Raw genomic sequence first — 18,248 nt, 5'->3', positions numbered from 1 at the left:
TATTCTTTGGAATTATCTACATGGATAATCATGTCATCTGCAAATAGGGTTAATTGGGGTTTTTTTCTTTCTAATCTAACTGGTATGCTTTTTCTTGCTTTCTTTTTTTCTTTTTTTCCCCCTTTTTGCACTGGCTAGGACTTTCATTATGATGTTTGATAGGAGAAGAGAGAGCAGATCTTCTTGCCTTGTTCTCAATCTTAGGGGGAAGACATTCAGTCTTTTGCCATTATGATGTTACCTATAGATTTTTTGTAGATGCCTTGTATCAAGTTGAGGAAGTTCCCTTAGATTCCTAATTTTCTGAGAGTTTTTTTTTTATCATGAATGGACATTGAATTTTGTCAAATGCTTTTTCTACATTAATTGATATGATCACATATTTTTTCTTCTTTAGACTATTAGTAGAATAGATTATGTTGATTTATTTTCAAATGTTGAATCAACCTTACATTCCTGGAAAATCCATTTGGTGTGGTGTATTATTTGTTTTATACATCAATAGATTCAATTTGCTGAGATTTTTTTGCATTTTTGTTAATGAGAGATATCAGTTGGGACCATTCAGGTTATCTCTTTTATCTTGGGTGAATTTGGGTAGTTTGTGATTTTTTAGGAATTAGTTCATTTTATCAAAGTTATTGAAGTCTCTGTGAGCAGAGGCTTGTTCATGATATTTCCTTTTTAACCTTTTAATGTCTGGAGAGTGTATACTTACTTCCCCTGTTTCATTCCTCATAGCAGTTATTTGTGTCTTCTCACTCTTTTTCATTTTTGCTAGAGTTTTATCAATTTTACTGATGTTTTGAAAGAACCATCTTTTGGTTTCATTGATGTTCTCTACTGGGTTTTTTGTTTTCAGTTTCATTGATTTTTTAGAAATATTTATTTATTTTTGGCTGCGTTGGGTCTTTGTTGCTGCACGCGGGCTTTCTCTAGTCGCGGCGAGTGGGGGATACCCTTTGTTACAGTGTGTGGGCTTCTCATTGTGGTGGCTTCTCTTGTTGCGGAGCACTGGCTCTAGGCACATGGGCTTCAGTAGTTGCAGTGTGTGGGCTTCAGTAGTTGTGGCATGCGGGCTTCAGTAGTTGTGGCATTGGGTTCAGTAGTTGCGGCTCGTGGGTGCACAGGCTTAGTTGCTCCACGGCATGTGGGATCTTCCTGGACCAGGGCTCGAACCTGTGTCCTCTGCATTGGCAGGCAGATTCTTAACCACTGCGCCACCAGGGAAGTCCAGTTTCATTGATTTTTGCTTTTCCTGTTTCCTTTCTTCTGCTTGCTTTGGGTTTATTTTACTCTTCTATTTCTAGTTTCTTTATGTGGAAGCTTATATTATTTATTTAAAATCTTTTCTCTCTTCTAAAATAGGCATTTATGGCTTTAAATTTACCTCTAAGTACTGTTTTAGCTGCACCCCACAAATTCTGATATATCTTTTCATATGCATCCAGTTCAAAATATTTCTGTTAGGTGCCAGTTATTTTCCTGCAGAACTTGATTTCCATTTGATGTCATTTCCCTTCATCCTGAAGTTCTTCCTTTAGCATTTCTTGTAGTTCGATTCTGCTGGCAACAAATTCTCTAGCCTTCACTTAACGGAAAATGCCTTTATTTCACCCTTCTTTTTTGAAAGATCACTGAACGTAGAATTGTAGGTTAATAGATTTTTTTCTTTAAAGAATTAAAGTGTTGTTCCATTGTCTTTTGATCTCCATCATTTCACATGAGAAGTTAGTTGTCTTTCTTATTGCTGTTCTCCTGTAGGACCTCCCCTTCTCCAGCAGCTACTTTTAAGATTGCCTCTTTATCTTTGGTTTCCATCAGTTTGATCATGATGTTCCTATGTGTGGTTTTCTCTTTATTTATCCTTTTTGGGTTCACTGAATTTTTCGAATCTGTGTATTGATATTTTTCAACAAATTTGGGGAAATTTTGGCCATTATTTATTCAAATATTTTTTATGTCCCACTTTCTCTTTCCTCTATTTCTGGTATTTTAATTACATATATATTAGGCTGCTTGATATTGTCATTAAGACTCTATGCATGGTTTTATTAGTATTTTTTCTCTTTGTTTTCAATTTGGATAATTGCTATTGACCTGTCTTTATGGTCATTGACTTATTTTTCTGTAGTGTCTAAACTTAAGTTCATCAAGTGAATGTTTTTTTAGATGTTGAGGTTTTTTTCAGGTTTAGAAGTTCCATTTGGTTCTTTTTTTTGTTTTTTTTTAATAGTTTTTACTTCTCTGCTAAAATTCCCATCTGTTCACTTTTCTTTCCCTTAAGACTTTCAACGTATTGGTAGTAATTGTTTTAAACTTAAATAATAATTCTAATAATTTTAAAACCTATTAATTCTGATGACTGCTTTATCTCTTGATCATTGGGTTACATTTTCCTGCTTCTCATGTCTTTTCATTTTTTTTATTATATGATGGCTACTATGGGTGGTATATTGTAGGGAATCTGAACTATATTATCTTCACATAAAGCCATTGAATTTTAGTTTGACAGGCACTTAAATTCCTAGCAGATCCCTTCATCAGCACAGACTTCATTTTAGACTTTGTTAGAATAGGTTTGTTTTAACTTTGTTCTTAGTTCTAGAGCATGGTGCTTTCTCCCAAGGCATGGCCTTTCTGGTGTTTCAGCTGAATGCCTGAATTTCATAGGGAAGTATCTCCATTCTAGATGAACCAGAACTCCCAACTTTTTTCATCATTGCATGAACTCTGATATGTCTTTTCAGGTCTCTGTCCTACTACCCCCCAACAGCTGCTCACAGCTGGACCTTATGGAGTCTCATTCAGAACATGTGTAGCCCAGCTCTTGGCCAAAGCCCCAAGGGAAATTCCACACAAGCTTCTGGGGCCCCATCTCTGTGCAGTTCCCTCCTCTCCAGGATGCTGCTCTGCAAGTCCATCTGTCTCAGCAGCCCCAAACTCTGATCTCTGCCTCATCAGCATTTCCCCATGTCACAGAAAGTGTCCCCAGCCCATATCCAGGGTGAATGTGGAGCTCACGTCATATGTTTCCCTCCTCCCAAAGATTGTAGTCCTGTGCTGTAGTCCAAAGCCTGCTAATACTTGCCTCACATATTTCTTTCAGTTTTCAAGTTGATTGTGGTGGGAAGGTAAGTCTCACACTCACTACCCCATCATGACCAAAGGCAAAAGTCTAAGCAGTATGTTTTTTTAATTGAGGTATAACTTACATACAGTATAATGCACAGATGTCAAATGTTTAGTTCAGTAATTTTGACAACTGTATACACCCTTTTAACCACCACCTGCTGTACTGCTTTCTAATGCCATGCATTACTGTTACTTGTCCTATAATTTCATATAAGTAGAATCATAAAGTATGAACTCTTTTATCTCTGCTTTCTTCTGAGCATAATTTTTGAGATGCATCCACATTGTTGTATATATCAGTAGTTCATCCTTTTTTAAATGGAATATACTATTCTGTTATGTGAATGTGCCACAGTTCCATTCTTCTGTTGATTGAGTAGTTTCCAGTTTGGGACTGTTATTGATAAGGCTACTGTAAATATTCTTGTACAGGTGTTTGTGGACCTATGTCTTTATCTGTCCTAGGTAAATAGGTTATAAGGTTGATGTATGTTTGACTTTATAAGAATCTGCCAAGCAGTTCTCCAACATGGTTACACCATTTTACACTTCCACCAACAATATATTATATGAGAGTTCCAGTTGCTCCACATCTTCACCAACATTTGGTGTTGTCAGTGTTTTTGAAATGATGGATTCTTGGGTATTTTGCATTGGAATATCTGCATTTCTTTGACAATGAATGCTGTCAGGCATCTTTTGCTTATTGACCAGTTGTATCTCTTCTTTTGTGAAGTGGTCTAGTCTTTTGCCTATTTTAAAAATTGAGTTATTAGTCTTTTTTCTGTTGATTTGCAGAAGTGCTTTCTATACTCTGGAAATGAGTCTTTGTCAGATATATTTTCCAGTCTATGACTTGCCTATTGAGTTTCTAAATGACTTTATTGCTTTTTCTCTATGTTTGCCTGTTTTCTTTTTCATTAATTTCTACTCTTATTTTTATTATGTCCTTTCTTATAACTTTGAGTTTAATTTGCTCTTATTTTTAGATTCTAGAAGCTTATATTGCTGGCTTTACACCTATCTTCTTTTCTAATAAAGGAATGTAAAGCTAAAAATTTCCTTCTAAACACAGATTTACCTGCATCCAGAAAATTATGGTATGTTGTTTTCATTATCATTTAATTCAAAATATTTCAAAATTCTCTTTGTGATTTTTCTTCTCTAACCTATGGGTTAATTAGAAGTGTGTTGTTTAGGGAATTCCCTGGCAGTCCAGTGGTTAGGACTCTGCACTGTCACTGCCTGGGGCCTGGGTTCAATCCCCAGTCGTGGAATTAAGATCCCACAAGCCATGCAGTGCAGCCAAAAAAAAAAAAAAAAGTGTGTTTTAAAATTTCCAAATATTTGGGATTTTAAATATATCTTATTGTTTTAGATTCTAATTTAATATCACTGTGGTCAAAATCTAACACACTGCAGGGTGAGCCGTGTGAGGCAGCCTCCCTGACGACCCACCCCAGGCCTGCAGAGCCTCACACACCTAGCCTGATCCGGCTGAGCCCTGTGCTGGGCCAGCTCTGTGCCTGGGCCTCTTCCATGAGCACTGCCTCTCAAGAGCTCTCTGCAAATTACCCAGCAATCAGGCTCTGTTGCCTTGGTCCATCCATGCACCCATTCTGCAAGAGAGCTATTTCCTTCCTTCCTTCTCTCTAATTTCCAGTACCTCCTCCCCGCCCATCCTTACCCTCAAGTTGCTCCCTACTTCACAGAAGAAAATTTCCTCAAGCTCCTACCATCACAGAGCCTTGATTGCTGAGGCCGCGTTGCAGGGCTCACCTGCAGTGTGGGAGCAAGCAAACAGCTGTGCGCGTAACCATGGGCTCACAGTCCCTTGGGGAAGAGCGGAGACTGGATGGGAGACAGAGCAGTGGGGATGGCGCGGCCCATTTCAGTGGGAAGTTCTCTAATATGTGAGCCTGCAACTCAGCAAGGGGTAGGTATTCAATGCCATTTTGTTTATAGCTTTGTTTTGTATTATAAACTTGATATGTGCCATGCTAAAATAAATTAGGAAAATGTAAAAAAAAAAAAAACAAAAACCCCAAAACCCATAAGTAAAAAATTAAAGATCACCTGAAATCTACCTCCCCTGCAAAAGGTAGCCACGGTTAGTTAATATTTTGATGCGTTGTTATTAAAGAAAAGATCTGGTCCCTGCCGTACAGACCCTCAAAGTCTGACCTCCTACTCAAATGTGAATAAAAGCCCCAGACCCAATGCAGCTGGGCAGCAACATGTTAGGCTGGATGAGCCCAGAGGAGTGCCCTCCCAATTCCTGGGGGACATCGGGGCGGGGAGGGGCACGTGGAGAAGGTGGTCCAAGAATTGGATCTCGAAGGTCCGGTCCCCTGTGCTTGTCTTCTGCTTTTTTCCCCTCCCACCTCCCCTTGTTCAGTGTCTCTCCAGGACAAGACCTCCTCCCAACTCATCCCCATCCCGCCGTGTGGCTGAGAGGGTGGCACGCTCAAGGTGAGGCCAGCAGGCAGGGCCCTCTATGTGAGGAGCAGGGCAGCAGAGAGACCAGGAGGCACAACTCCGGAGTGTGCTGTTCCTCTGTAGCCTGTACATTTGTGCAGTGCACAGCCTGGGTGACTGTACATGGTCGTCGCTCGAGGAGAGTCCCTCCACCCCTTACTTCGGCCCCTTACAGTGCCCACCCTGGAGCAAGATGGGGGCGGGGCCGCACGTTCCACCCTCCTGGGTCTGTGTCCCCCTCCAGACAGCAGCGACAGTGAGCTGGAGCTGTCCACGGTGCGCCACCAGCCGGAGGGGCTGGACCAGCTGCAGGCACAGACCAAGTTCACCAAGAAGGAGCTGCAGTCCCTCTACAGGGGCTTCAAGAATGTGAGTGCCCCCCATCCCCCCAGGAGAGGCCCTGATCCCCCCGGCTTTCCTGTCCCCGGCTGCAGGATGCAGGCAGACCTTCTGGACACTTCCCATGGCACAGTGAATATCCCAGGGCCTTTATGGGGCTCATGTTTTGTGGGAGAGCTGTCTGGGGGGTGGGCCAGGTCCTAGAGTCAGTGTTCTGAAGGCACCACACCCCCTTCTGTGTGTCTCGATGCTGGTGCAGGGGAGGAACCTGCAGAGGGACCAACCTGGCATGAGGGGACTCCCCACCCCCTCCCGCCGTGCCCACCCCACCAGGCTTTCCCCAGCCCGGGGCTGGTGGAGCCCAGCGGTGCCTCAGGCAGCAGGTGTCCCCCAGAGGGAGGAGAGAGCCCAGGCCCTGTGGAGTCAGGGTGTGGGACAGGGGTGGCGGGGATTACTGAGAGGGGTGCCTTCCTGCTGCAGGAGTGCCCCACGGGCCTGGTGGATGAAGACACGTTCAAACTCATTTACTCTCAGTTCTTCCCTCAAGGAGGTGAGTCTGAGGCCGGGCCCCCAGTTCCTCCAAAGTTCCCACTTCCCTGTGGCAGCCCTGCAGAGGGTGGGCATCCCTTTTATGGGGAGGAGACCCTCACCCACACACACCCTCCCCAGCATCCCTTGCCCGGTGCTGCCTCTATCCGGCAGGCAGGGGGGGGTGACTCCAGCCCAGGGCTCAGCAGCAATATGCTGAGGGTGCTCGGGGTAGGGGCTCAGGCGGCCCCGACACACCCAGCCTTGCCCTCGGTCTCCCCAGATTCCACCACCTATGCGCACTTCCTCTTCAACGCCTTCGATGCAGACCGGAATGGGGCCATCCGCTTTGAGGTAGGTCCCTGTCCACCCCTCCCACGTCCCCTGGTCCTGCGTCTCCCGGCCGCCGTGCCACCCCCTTGGGGCCGCCAGAGTCTCAGACGTGACCCTGGTGTAAACGGTCCAGTGTGTCACCCAGGGAACGAGTGGACTCTGCTTGGCTGGCCCCGGGCCTGACTTGTAAAGTCAGTGGAATTTGATTTTGCTGTCTGGCCACCCTATTCTCAGCCTTTCCTTCCATTCCAGCCCCGCCAAGCCAAGGGAGCTGTTAAGGAACACCGAGGCGGTAGTGACCCACCGTGAACTTGCATTTGAAAAGGGGGCAAGGTTTAACTAGAGGTCTGTGCTAAGGGGATCTGGGCACCCCGCCCTGGAACTTACCCCCTTGCCCGAAAACAGGCAGAGCATCCCTGCCTGGGCAGGCTCAGGGGTCGTCCTAGCAGCACTGTGGACGAGCCTGCCTGTCCCCCACCCCCACCCCATGCCCCAGCCGCCTGCCCCCAGGAGGGCCCTGCCTGGGTTCTGTGCGGGCAGCACGTGGGCTCCACTGAGGCCCCCGCTGTGGAGGCCAGGCCCCTAAAAATAGCTGCAGGAGGAAAGCTGAAACCTCTTCGGAGAGGAACACCTTACTGAGAGCCAGGCTTGATCGATAACCCCCCAGCTCGGCTTCCAAGGCCAAGGGCGGCTGACAGGAAAGTGAGAGAGAAAGCCCCTGCACCAGCTGGGGTAATAATAGCTCGAGATGCTGCTCTGCTTCCCTTATCGCTCCAGCTGGCCCGCTCACTGACCCTCGGCCGGGATGGGGCAGCCCAAGGCCACCGCCAGCTCTGGGACCACGGGGGCCTCACCTTCCCCGGGCCACACTCTCGGTGTATTTGTGAACTGATAGTGTTTTCAGCCTTTTTGTTTTCAGTTCTGCCTGCACACGGTAAAAATCCAATCAGTACAAAGGAGTAAACAGGGAAAATTCATTTTCCTTCCCGGGTCCCACCCCTGTGGCCAGTTTCTTGTGTGTCCTTTAAGAGGTACCGGAGGCTTCTGGGGATGAAGTGTGAGAAGCAGTTGTGTGACAGACCCAACCAGGACTTTGATGATGGTTTCTCTCGGTCAGGAATCAGACGACCAGACAGCTTAGCAGGGCCCCCGCGTAATGGCGGGTGCCAGGAAGGTCTCCATCACCCTCCCGTGGTCGCCTCGCTCGCCATGGTCCCTTTAAGGTGGTCGATGGTGGTTCTTTGTTGGGGAGCTGCTGTCAGTGGCTGAGCGGGGGGCGCTGGCGCTGACCCCCTTCTGCTAGGCAGCTTCTCAGAAGGTCATGCTTCTCCCTCTTGAAATTAATTCCTCCGATTGCTTATGGGGAGGTTTGCTTACCTTCGGCATCTTGATATCGGTGCTCTGCTCTAGGAGGTCTTTTTCAGGAAGGGAGGGGGGCGTGTATCTCCCAGGGGCCTTCCAACGGGCAGGGCCTGATCCTGGGTGCACCATGGGTGGGGAGCCCTGTGGTCAGGCAGGATCCGGACGGGTTGGGGGGAGACACTCAGCCCTCCTCGCTACCTCAGACCAAACCTCTCAACGTGCTCTTCAAACAGAAGAAAGTCAGGTCAGCTTATCAATATTTACAATGATCCCAATCCTTTGTATGTATTCTTTTTTTTTTTTTTTTTTTTTTTGCGGTATGCGGGCCTCTCACTGCTGTGGCCTCTCCCGTTGCGGAGCACAGACTCCGGACGCGCAGGCCCAGCGGCCATGGCTCACGGGCCCAGCCGCTCCGCGGCACGTGGGATCCTCCCGGACCAGGGTGTCTCCCGCATCGGCAGGCGGACTCTCAACCACTGCGCCACCAGGGAAGCCCTGTATGTATTCTTGAGATAATACACATACATATTAATTAGAGTTTATTGATATGGTGAAATATTGTCACTTTGCTGCCCTCACCTGAAAGAGTAAGTAAATGGTAGAACAAGCACACCTCAGCGCTGGTGTGTTACCTGTCCGTTACCTGCCCCTGCAGAAACTCGCACCCTGTGCCACTGGCCAAAGGATGGCTGTGGTCAGTACCCTCGGGAAGACCTGCAGCCCTGTGATCGAATCAGCCCCGCCCCACACTGAGCTCCTGCTCTGCACTCTGAGGTGTCCCAGCCGGTGTCACTGAGGAGCCCCTCGGGGGCAGCACAGAGCAGGGGCTGTGGATATGACGGGCTACATACACCTCAGCCTGGAGACCAAGGAGCTCTGACGAGCGACGGTCCCAGCTGAAGCTGTGCTGTGTGCGGCTGGAAATTCAGAACCAGCAAGCACCTGGACGTGGGCTGGCTAGACTTGGGGTCATCTGATTGGGGATGGGCCAGTGGTCTCGCAGGGGACATTCCGACCCACCTCTCTCCTAACACCGTCACTATTATACTACCCACCCGCTAAGGGGCACCGAGCGGGGACAGTCCTGAGTGTGGCTGCACAGCATCCGAGGAGACTAGATGGGAGGACGGTGCTGCCGGGGTCCCCCCATGCCCACACGGGAAGAGTGGGTCCTGTGCGGGACCCACTCGTTCCCTGGTGCCCAGCTTAGGAGTCCGAGCCTTGGCTTCCCACTGGGAAAGCCCGTCAGACCCCAGGGAAGAGGGCGTGATGTGGCTTCAGGTTTGCTCTGACTCCTTACTGCTTCTGTAAATCATACACGAGCTCAGCTTCAGTGGTTGCCATCCCTCAAACTCAGGCACATAAGAAATATCACCCATGGGCTTCCCTGGTGGTGCAGTGGTTGAGAATCCGCCTGCTGATGCAGGGGACACGGGTTTGTGCCCCGGTCTGGGAAGATCCCACATGCCGCGGAGCGGCTGGGCTCATGAGCCATGGCCACTGAGCCTGCACGTCCGGAGCCTGTGCTCTGCAACGGGAGAGGCCGCGACGGTGAGAGGCCCGCCTAGCACAAAAAAAAAAAAAGAAAAGAAATATTACCCTGTTTCTCCCTTCGTATATCTTTATTTTCTTCACTTATACACACACAGGACTTTCAGGCTCCAGTAGACTTACAGGATGTGCTTTGGAAAAACAGCAGTTACTACCCCCCAGATACACCCAAAGAAGCAACCACCTCCCTTGTTTTCGCCGATTGTCACTCTTCTGTCTTCTTGTCGCCTAATAGCATCCTGTTACTGCTCCTTTCCGACTGCCCAGCTCTAGATGCTGCCTGTTGACTCTCCGCACGGGTGAGGAGTTGGGTCTTCTGCACACACACCTTTCCCATCCCCTGGCTTTCCAGAACAATGGAGTTCAGATTGGATAAGCACTCTCGGTTTACTCATGATGTGAATTTGTTCCCCAGCTGAGCCTTACAGTGAACTGTGATTACGTTCCCCTTTGCTGCACACGTTTATTTTGCCTTCAGTTAACTGTGGTCCCCATTTGTCATTTGCCTGGTGTCTGTGACCTCATCAGTAATTCAACGCCGTCCTTCTCCAGTCATCTGAATGGGCATCTCCCTAGCCTTTGACCAGCTCCATCATCCTGGTGCTGGGTGCCCTGTGGGGACCTCTTCCCCTCTCTCCTGGGTTGGGTCTCCTGGTTCTGGAATCCTTCATCGTCTCCTTCCTTGCTTTACTTTCTCTTTGCAAAAGCAAAGAACTTCCAGGAGTTCCCTACAAAAGAGTACGGGGGAGGTAATTTCTGAGCCTTTGAACGCCCGAAGTGACTTCGCTCCGTTCTCACTCTTGCTTGATCTGTTGTGTGGGACCAGAGCTACGGCGGAAGCCGTCCTGCTGATTCCCGACCCTGTGTACAGGACCTGATCTTGTTATCGTTGTTGTTGTTTCTGTTTGGTTTTGTTTTTCTCTCTGGAAGCTTGTAGGATCTGTCCTTGCACCCGTTTTCCAAAGTGTCTCGTGATGTATGCCTGCAGGCCACACTGTGGGCCGTTTCCCCGCATCGGTAGGTCCTCGGCAGGACCTGAACACTCACAGCCTTCCCCTTCATTGCCCCTTGGACACGCTTCCCTCCATCTCCTCCAGTTCTTCCTGGAACTCCAGCTGGTCAAGTTTCGATCCCTTTGGAGTGGACCTCTCATTATCTGCTTTCCTCTCCTATTTTCTAGCTCTGCCTTTTAAGGCTGCTTTATGGAAGATTCCACGTGCTTTTCCAGCCCTTCTTCTGAGTCTGTCATTTTGCTTTCTCATTTTTAATTCCCAAGAGCTCTTTCTTGTTCCCAAGTATTCCTTTTGTATAGCATCCTATTCTTATTGTAGGGATGCCAGATATCTAATCTCTGAATCTAATAGTTTATGTTAAGTATTTTTTTTCTCCTGGAATAATTTTTTGTTTCTTCCAAACTGCTTTTCTCTGTTTCCCTTAGTCTTCCTTTCTCATGATACAGACTTCCTCTAATCCAGAAAATCTAAAATTTGAGTGGGGGGAATTCCCTAGTGGTCCAGTAGTTAGAGCTCAGCGCTTTCACTGCTGGGGCCTGGGTTCGATCCCTGGTGGGGGAACTAAGATCCCGCAAGCCACATGGCATGGCCAAAAAAATAAAAAACAAAATGTGAGTGGGACCAAGCCCCTTGGTGCAAAGCCCTGTCCCTCCACAGTCTGCTGTCCTCCATTCCCCCCAATAGACAGCCCTTCTCTGCTCCCCTTCTTTCAGAGCAGCCTGAGAGGACCCCATGGGGCAGGGAGGGCTTAACCTGCAAACCTTCCGGAAGGGGCAGCAAAGACTTGCTTTCTACCAACTGTTATAACAAAACAGTTGAAGTTTTCACACGGAAGCCATCCGAACGTTCATTCACATTAGTAATAAACTATCTGTCACACCTGTGACTACACACAGGTATGGCACGACCCCAGAACTGAGCACTGATCGTTTAGTTTTTCAGCTGTAAGTTTTTAAGCACCTTGACACACAGACACCTAGTAAAGTGAAAATAGAGCACCCCCTTCATTAAAGGAGCACTCGAGGCCTTCTCTGTCAGTGGCAATGCATTAAATGGGTCTAAGACACCATACGTTTGAATATCTTTATTTGAGATGATCAGTTCCAGCCACTATGTCATCCCCGCCACACACACGCACACTCACAGATGCACACGTGCGCACGCACACACACACACACACACACACACACGCTCACACTGTATTGCCCTGATGGACACCACCTGCCCGCTCTGTGATGGAGGTGCCTCACCTATATAGGTGTGAATTTCACTGGAAGCCACACCGCGAACTGGAACTAGAATCCGAGCCCCCTCCCCTTCCTCCACAGGACTTTGTGGTCGGTCTCTCCATCCTCCTGCGGGGAACAGTCCATGAGAAACTCAAGTGGGCCTTTAACCTTTACGACATTAACAAGGACGGCTACATCACCAAAGAGGTACGGGGGTGGCTGGGGAGGCTGGGAGTGACCTGTCTGCCCCCCACCCCACGGCTCTACATCCCCTGCCTCTCTCCTCCTCTCTCCTGCTGCCCTGGCTTCCCATCCCCCCTCCCTGGCCAGAGACACAGCTCACAGCCTGGCCTTGGAGGGGACAGCGGCCAGCAACTCTCCTCCTCTCCCGGGCTCTCAGGCCTGGATACCTGGGTGCAGGCGACGTGGAGCTTTGGTGCCCCTCACCACGTGTCTCGATCCCGTTCAACAGGTGTCCTGGATCATCCTTTCTTGCGGAGAGGTCCTGAGGGAGACACAAATGGAGAAGCTGGGAGCAGGGGTGGGAGCTGGCCTTGGCTCCCACCAATTGAGGGGGAGCAGTGTGGTCCCTTAAGGCGGGGTGCAAACGGGGGCGGGGGGGGGGTCCCTCACCACACAGGCCCTCAGTCTGGTTTCGTCTGGCCCAAACATTTTTCTGTCTCTGAAATAGTTGCTGAATAGTTTCAAATTCTGGAGATGGCATTAAAAATCTAGCTCCAGCTGCTCTTGGAGAGCTGGAAGCCTGCGCTGGGCGGACTGGGTGAGAGTGAGCTCGCCTCTCTCCAGCTCCCACAGCCCCGGCCACTCACCCACCACCGCCCCTGAGGTGCCCCCCACCCTTGGATGCAGCCCCTCCCCTCAGACCCTCGAACCCTCACCCCACCTCCTTACAGCCAGGCTCAGGCCAGCCCCTCCGGCCCCCCTGCAGGAGATGCTGGCCATCGTGAAGTCCATCTATGACATGATGGGCCGCCACACCTACCCCATCCTGCGGGAGGATGCGCCCTTGGAGCACGTGGAGAGGTTCTTCCAGGTGAGCGCTCTAGCCCCGGGCTGCGCGGGGAAGGGCGGCCGGAAGAGGAAGGGGCTTCGGCTCTTAGGGCAGTCCTGGGCCTGCCACTCCCCTCTGTGGGCCTCCCCGCCCCCACGAGGAGGTTCAGCTTGCATCCGCCATCGGGCTGGTTGTCCGGATCCCAAGGAGCGAATTAAAGCCATCCCCGCTCCCTGATCGGCGAAACTGCGTCTCAGAGCAGGCAGGGGCTCACAGATTCCAAGGCCGCCGACACACCCCCAGCAGCGCTCTTGTGCCTTCCAAGAGCTGCCCCCCGCTCCGCCAGGGACCTGTCTGCAGGAGGAGAGGGTTGGGGTGACTGCTTTGTATCCATGGGCACTGACGGAGCTAGGGCTCCGCCTCCCGCTTGCTGGGGTTCCTTTAGACCTGCCTCCATCCTGACTTCAGCCGCTCGACCTGCCCCGGCTGCCTGTCAGCAAGGTGAGGGGGTCCGACGAGCATGGGGGTCCCTTCTGGAGAGCTTGAGCCCAGGAGAGCTGCCGGAAAGTGTCTGGGGTGGGGGACAGACCAGAGGGACGCCAGAGAGGTCGGCTGCGTGGTGGACGTGGCTGGAGAGGGCACTTTACGTGGCCTGGATCCCGGGGACGGGACAGAGGGGACGGGTTGGGGTGGAAGGAGCCCACCACCCGCCCCCGGGCACATTCTCAGGCCTGGGGCGGGGGGCCGGCCCCGGCGGGACACAGACTCACTGAGGGCGTGGCTTGAGTTGCAGAAAATGGACCGGAATCAGGACGGGGTGGTGACCATTGATGAGTTCCTGGAGACCTGTCAGAAGGTAGGCGGCGTCGGGGCTTGGGGACCCCCGTGTCCCGCCCCTGCCAGTCCACAGCCCAGCCGGGCACACGTCCCTCGGCCCCGCCCTCGGCGGCTCCCCTCAGAGGGGAGAGACCCCGCCCCCCGGGCGGCCCCTCGGCTGCCCCTGGCCTCCGTCTGGGTGCTCAGCCGGGGGTGGGGCGGCTTTGTCCATCAGTGAGTTAACAGCTCCCAGACGGCCCGACCATCCGGCCACGGGGCTGGAGACAGGCTGTGCCTGACAGCTCCCCCCTTCGCCCAGTGAGGCAGGCAGAGTCCCTGGAGGGTTCCAGGTCCCCGATGAGAACCTGCTCACAGTGACATTGGATTTGGGCCCTGCTAGCCCGGAGCTGAGCGGGCCTCTCGTCCTCTCTCCCCATGCAGGACGAGAACATCATGAGCTCCATGCAGCTGTTCGAGAACGTCATCTAGGACGCTTGTGGGGGAGGGGTGTCCCTGAGTGGCTGTTACCGCCTCTGCCCCAAAGATGCCAGGAGAAACTTGTTTCTAATATATTTGCACAAAGTGAATAGTTTGCTACACACACACACACACACACACACACGCACATTCTTCCTCTAGGCTCGCAGGTGTCGGGGGGGGGGGGGGACAAAGGTTAGGGAGGGGCTGAGTCTGGCTGGAACGTGGGTCCAGGTGACGAGAGCCACACAGCTCCCACCAGCCCTCTCGCAGGCCTCCGGGTGGGCAGCTGAAAGAGTGGTGTCTTCAGGCCACTGGCCGCTGGGTGTTGCCTCCCCGGCCAAGGAGGGTCCAGTCTCCAGAGCAGAGGTTGCTCCCGTGGGAGCCCACTGGCCCCTCCTTTCTGCCACCTTTCTTTCCCACCACACAGGGGCCAGGCTCCGGAGGCTGCTCTGGTCTTCTCGTTCCCCAAGCCACTCCCTGCCCACTGACGACACTTCCAGGATGGCCCTGACCCCAGGACCCCGGAGGGGCAGCTGGGGGTCAGGGGAGTTCAGACTAGCAAAGAGGTGGTAATTAGACAGAGGCAGCTGCTTCCTGGAAATGTTTCCCTGGGTCCCAGGACGCCTGCCAGTCCACTGAGCTGGTGGCAGCCCCGGTGGTGAGGGACCAGTGGGCTCTGTTCTCCTCCACCCCAGGAAGGGGGCTTTCTAGCTGGGGATGGGGTTTCTTGGTGGGGAATCCGAGGGGAACTGTCTGCCAACTCCACCTCCCCTCCCCCAGGCTGGCTCAGTGGGGATGCGGCAGGGGTTCTGCCCGCACCCCTCGGGCACCCAGGTCATCGTGGGTCCTGAGAAGAGGTCACATGGCTCAGGGCCTGGACCCCAGGAAGCCCGGGGAGGGGGGCAGAGCAGGCCTGGAAAGGGACTTCTCCCTCCTTCTTTCCTGTTGGCCCCCGACTCCCTGAGCCCAGCAGCCTGGATGAGCCCCCTCTTCCTGGTTAGGGTCCTGGAGCCTTGCAGCCGTGCCTCCACACAGACTCACCCCAACCCCATACAAAAAGCACAAACGCCCCCAGCAGCTCAGGCCGCAGCCCATGAGGGGAGCCCAGGCCCTCCTGCTGGGCTGAGGGCTGGGTGCCACCAGCCCCCATCAGGTGGCCCCAGGGTCCTGTGGAGAGTCAGTTCTGTGCCTCAGAGCAGTGGGGGGCTTGAAGCCCACCCCCCACCCAGCCCAGCTCACCAACGTTCAAAAGCACAAACCCCGGGGATTCTGCCTGGCTGGGTTCTGCTCTGAGGATGGAGGCCAGCGTCAGCCTGAAGCCAGCGCCAACAATGAGGGCCAAGGGGCCAGAGGCAGGGTGGCAGGTCAACAGAAACTTCCAGGAGAGAGAGACAGACAGACAGAGCGAGAGCGAGAGGCTGCTCCCGCCTGCCCAGGCCGCCCCGGGAAGAAACCCAGTCCCAGGCAGTATGGACCGTCCCAGGAACATTCCGAAAGCATACATTCCATCGGCTGCCGCCCCATCTCTGCTCAGGCCTGGCCCTGGGGTGAGCAGGGCCCTCAGAGGAAGGGCAGGGTGGCGGAGGCCATGGAGATTGGCTTGGCTCGGCCGCAGGGACCCCCTTGGTACCCACACACAGGCGGTCCTCCCCCTTGGAGTTGCACTGACACCCATCTCCAGTCTGACTGGGGGCCCCCTCTCCCCTCCTCCAGGAGGGCATCAGCTTTCCCCGGCTCAGGGATATTCTCCCCCATCCCCACCCCCACCCCCTCAGCCCAGCCCTCCCAGCTGGTGTGGCTTTGCTTCTCAGGGGCCAAGGCCAAAGGAGAGGGTCACCACCATGCCCTGCCCACCCCGGCCTTGGGCCAGACTGGCTGCACGTCCAACCAGGAGGGGTCTGGCTCCCACTCTGGGATGCGAACTGGCCGCGTGTCTGCATGGCAGAAGTGTCTCCCTGGGAAGCAGCCTAGGAGGGTGGTTCCTGTTCTCAGCACCCACCAATATTCAGTCCTGTATATTTTAATAAAATAAACTTGACAAAGGAGAGGGACTCTTGTTGGCTTTATCCCGACTCTGAAATTTGGTCCAGCCCCTCCCATCCCTGCTATGAGCCATGGCTTCTGCCCAGTGCCACGCTGGTAAATGTTTAACATTCCCCGAATTGTAGCGTTTGCCGATTTCCACACTCAATTTCAAGTTCCCAATGTGCCGTCAGTGGAGGCGGAGCCAAGAAGAGATGCCCGCGGTTTGGAGGCCTTTATGAGAAGCTCCAGCCCTGCAGCCTGTACGCAGAGCCGAGAGGTAGGGTAACTCCTTGAGGTGCCATTTGCATTTCGTTCCCAAGTCATTTCTCTCTGCCAGTTCCAGGAAGTCATTTCTGCGTGTCCCCTTGGCTGGAGGGTGCAGGTCACAGGGCAGAAGCAGAATTTGCCTGAAGACATCTTCCTTTCCTGGGTCATTGAGGGTTATTATGCTAGAGGAGGGGCAAGAAGTGTGAAGCTGAGGGGAGGAGAGGAAGGGGTTCCCCAACTCAGGGATGGGGACCTCCGTCTCAGAGGTTCTGCTAGCGCTTCAAGGGCCAGCCCCCAGGCCATGTGACGTCACCTCCACTGTTTGAGTGATGGGTGTGTCATCAGTAGCCGGGAGGCTAGATGGTGGGAGCCCCCTTTCACCACCAAACACACCGAAGCCTCCAGCGTACCGGAGCCCCAGGGCCTTGGCACAATCCAGGCAAGGGAGCCCTGACCTTGCTGCCTGGGATGGGATGTCCTGCATTTGCATGGGCTGGCCACTGTGCCTAGAACGTTTGCCGTGGCCACAGCCTGTCGGGCGCAGCCGGGAAAGCTGGGCTGAAAGATGTTAGGGCCCCTCTGCCGTTAAAGAGTGGAACCAGGACTTGGACCCAGGCAGGTGGCTCCAGGCCAGGTGTCAGCACTGAACTGCCCGTTTCGTGACGGAGCTTTCTATTTCATCTTACGCATGTCTCTACCTGGCTGAGCCTCAGTTGCCTTATCTGTAAAATGATCAGAAGAACAATCTCTGATAGGATTGTTCTGATGATTGATTATGATTATTTACTAGCTTCTTAATAAACATGAGCGTCCTTCCTTCTTATCCCAATGAAGTTCTCATGCATTTTTTCCCTCTCTATAGAAGGGTGATTCATATCAATAAGCCACCAGAGGAAGGACAGACGTTTCAGAAGGAGTTTCCAGGTGCTGCAAATGAATCTGTGATGGTCCCCAGTTGCCCTGGTAACCCCAAGGCCCATTTGGGGGCCAGCTGGCTCAGGCTGTCCACACACCCCACGCTCCCACCACCCCTCACTGTGTGGCCTCGCTGACCTGCTCAGGGCCAGGTGCAAGAGCAGAGCATCCCATGGGCCTGGCTTGACTCCTTCATTCTCCCAAAGACCGATGGAGGAAGGCCCTTGTTACAAACTTTACGGTATGGGAGGAGAAAAACGAGGGCCAGAGACACTGAGGAAGGCAACCATACACTTCCCCACTCTGCTCTGCAGCACAGCTTTCCAGAGCAATAGCCAGTCTACGATTTAGAAGATCCACGGCTCCTCTTCCTCCTCCTCAGGTTCCCTGGAGGCAAAACCTCTGGGTCCAAGTGCTTTGCTTCCCATTGACCACCAGGGGGCGACGGTACCACACACCAGCCTTGTCGCCAATTTCTTGCCCTCAGGATCGCCCCCCCCCACACACACACACGGTCCCCCGAAACCGACTTGGAAGGGAAGCTCCTTGGCATTTCTTTCAAGACCTCAAAGACATTTTCATATTCCAGCCTCATTCTCCACTTGCTTTTCCCTCAGAAAATTGTATCAAGTAACAATGCCACAGGCACACACAGAGTCCACTGAGCTGGGTCCTGGGAGTGAGGACACACTGTCAGCCCTGTTTTATTAACTAGGACACATATAACTCTCATTAGACGGCATAACTCTTACCACATGGGGCTGA

At 52.3% G+C, this 18,248-nt stretch overlaps 1 protein-coding gene across 2 annotated transcripts in view; it reads left to right on the top strand.

Annotated features, from left to right (window-relative positions):
- KCNIP3 (potassium voltage-gated channel interacting protein 3) overlaps positions 1 to 16,321 on the top strand; it is an 89,853-nt gene extending 73,532 nt beyond the window's left edge. For both annotated transcript variants that reach the window (XM_067007200.1, XM_067007201.1), the window contains exons 3-9: positions 5,858 to 5,982; positions 6,433 to 6,502; positions 6,764 to 6,834; positions 12,068 to 12,175; positions 12,918 to 13,022; positions 13,774 to 13,836; positions 14,238 to 16,321. In XM_067007200.1, the coding sequence (XP_066863301.1) occupies positions 5,858 to 5,982; positions 6,433 to 6,502; positions 6,764 to 6,834; positions 12,068 to 12,175; positions 12,918 to 13,022; positions 13,774 to 13,836; positions 14,238 to 14,285 (590 nt within the window). In that variant the 3' untranslated portion in view covers positions 14,286 to 16,321. The remainder of the gene's footprint in view (positions 1 to 5,857; positions 5,983 to 6,432; positions 6,503 to 6,763; positions 6,835 to 12,067; positions 12,176 to 12,917; positions 13,023 to 13,773; positions 13,837 to 14,237) is intronic.
- The last annotated feature ends 1,927 nt before the right edge of the window (positions 16,322 to 18,248 follow it).

This window comes from Kogia breviceps, chromosome 11 (genome assembly GCF_026419965.1).
Source record: "Kogia breviceps isolate mKogBre1 chromosome 11, mKogBre1 haplotype 1, whole genome shotgun sequence".
NCBI classification, from domain to species: Eukaryota; Metazoa; Chordata; class Mammalia; order Artiodactyla; family Physeteridae; genus Kogia; species Kogia breviceps.
Note: the sequence above shows the minus strand (reverse complement) of the source record. Positions and strands in the feature narration are given on the sequence as shown.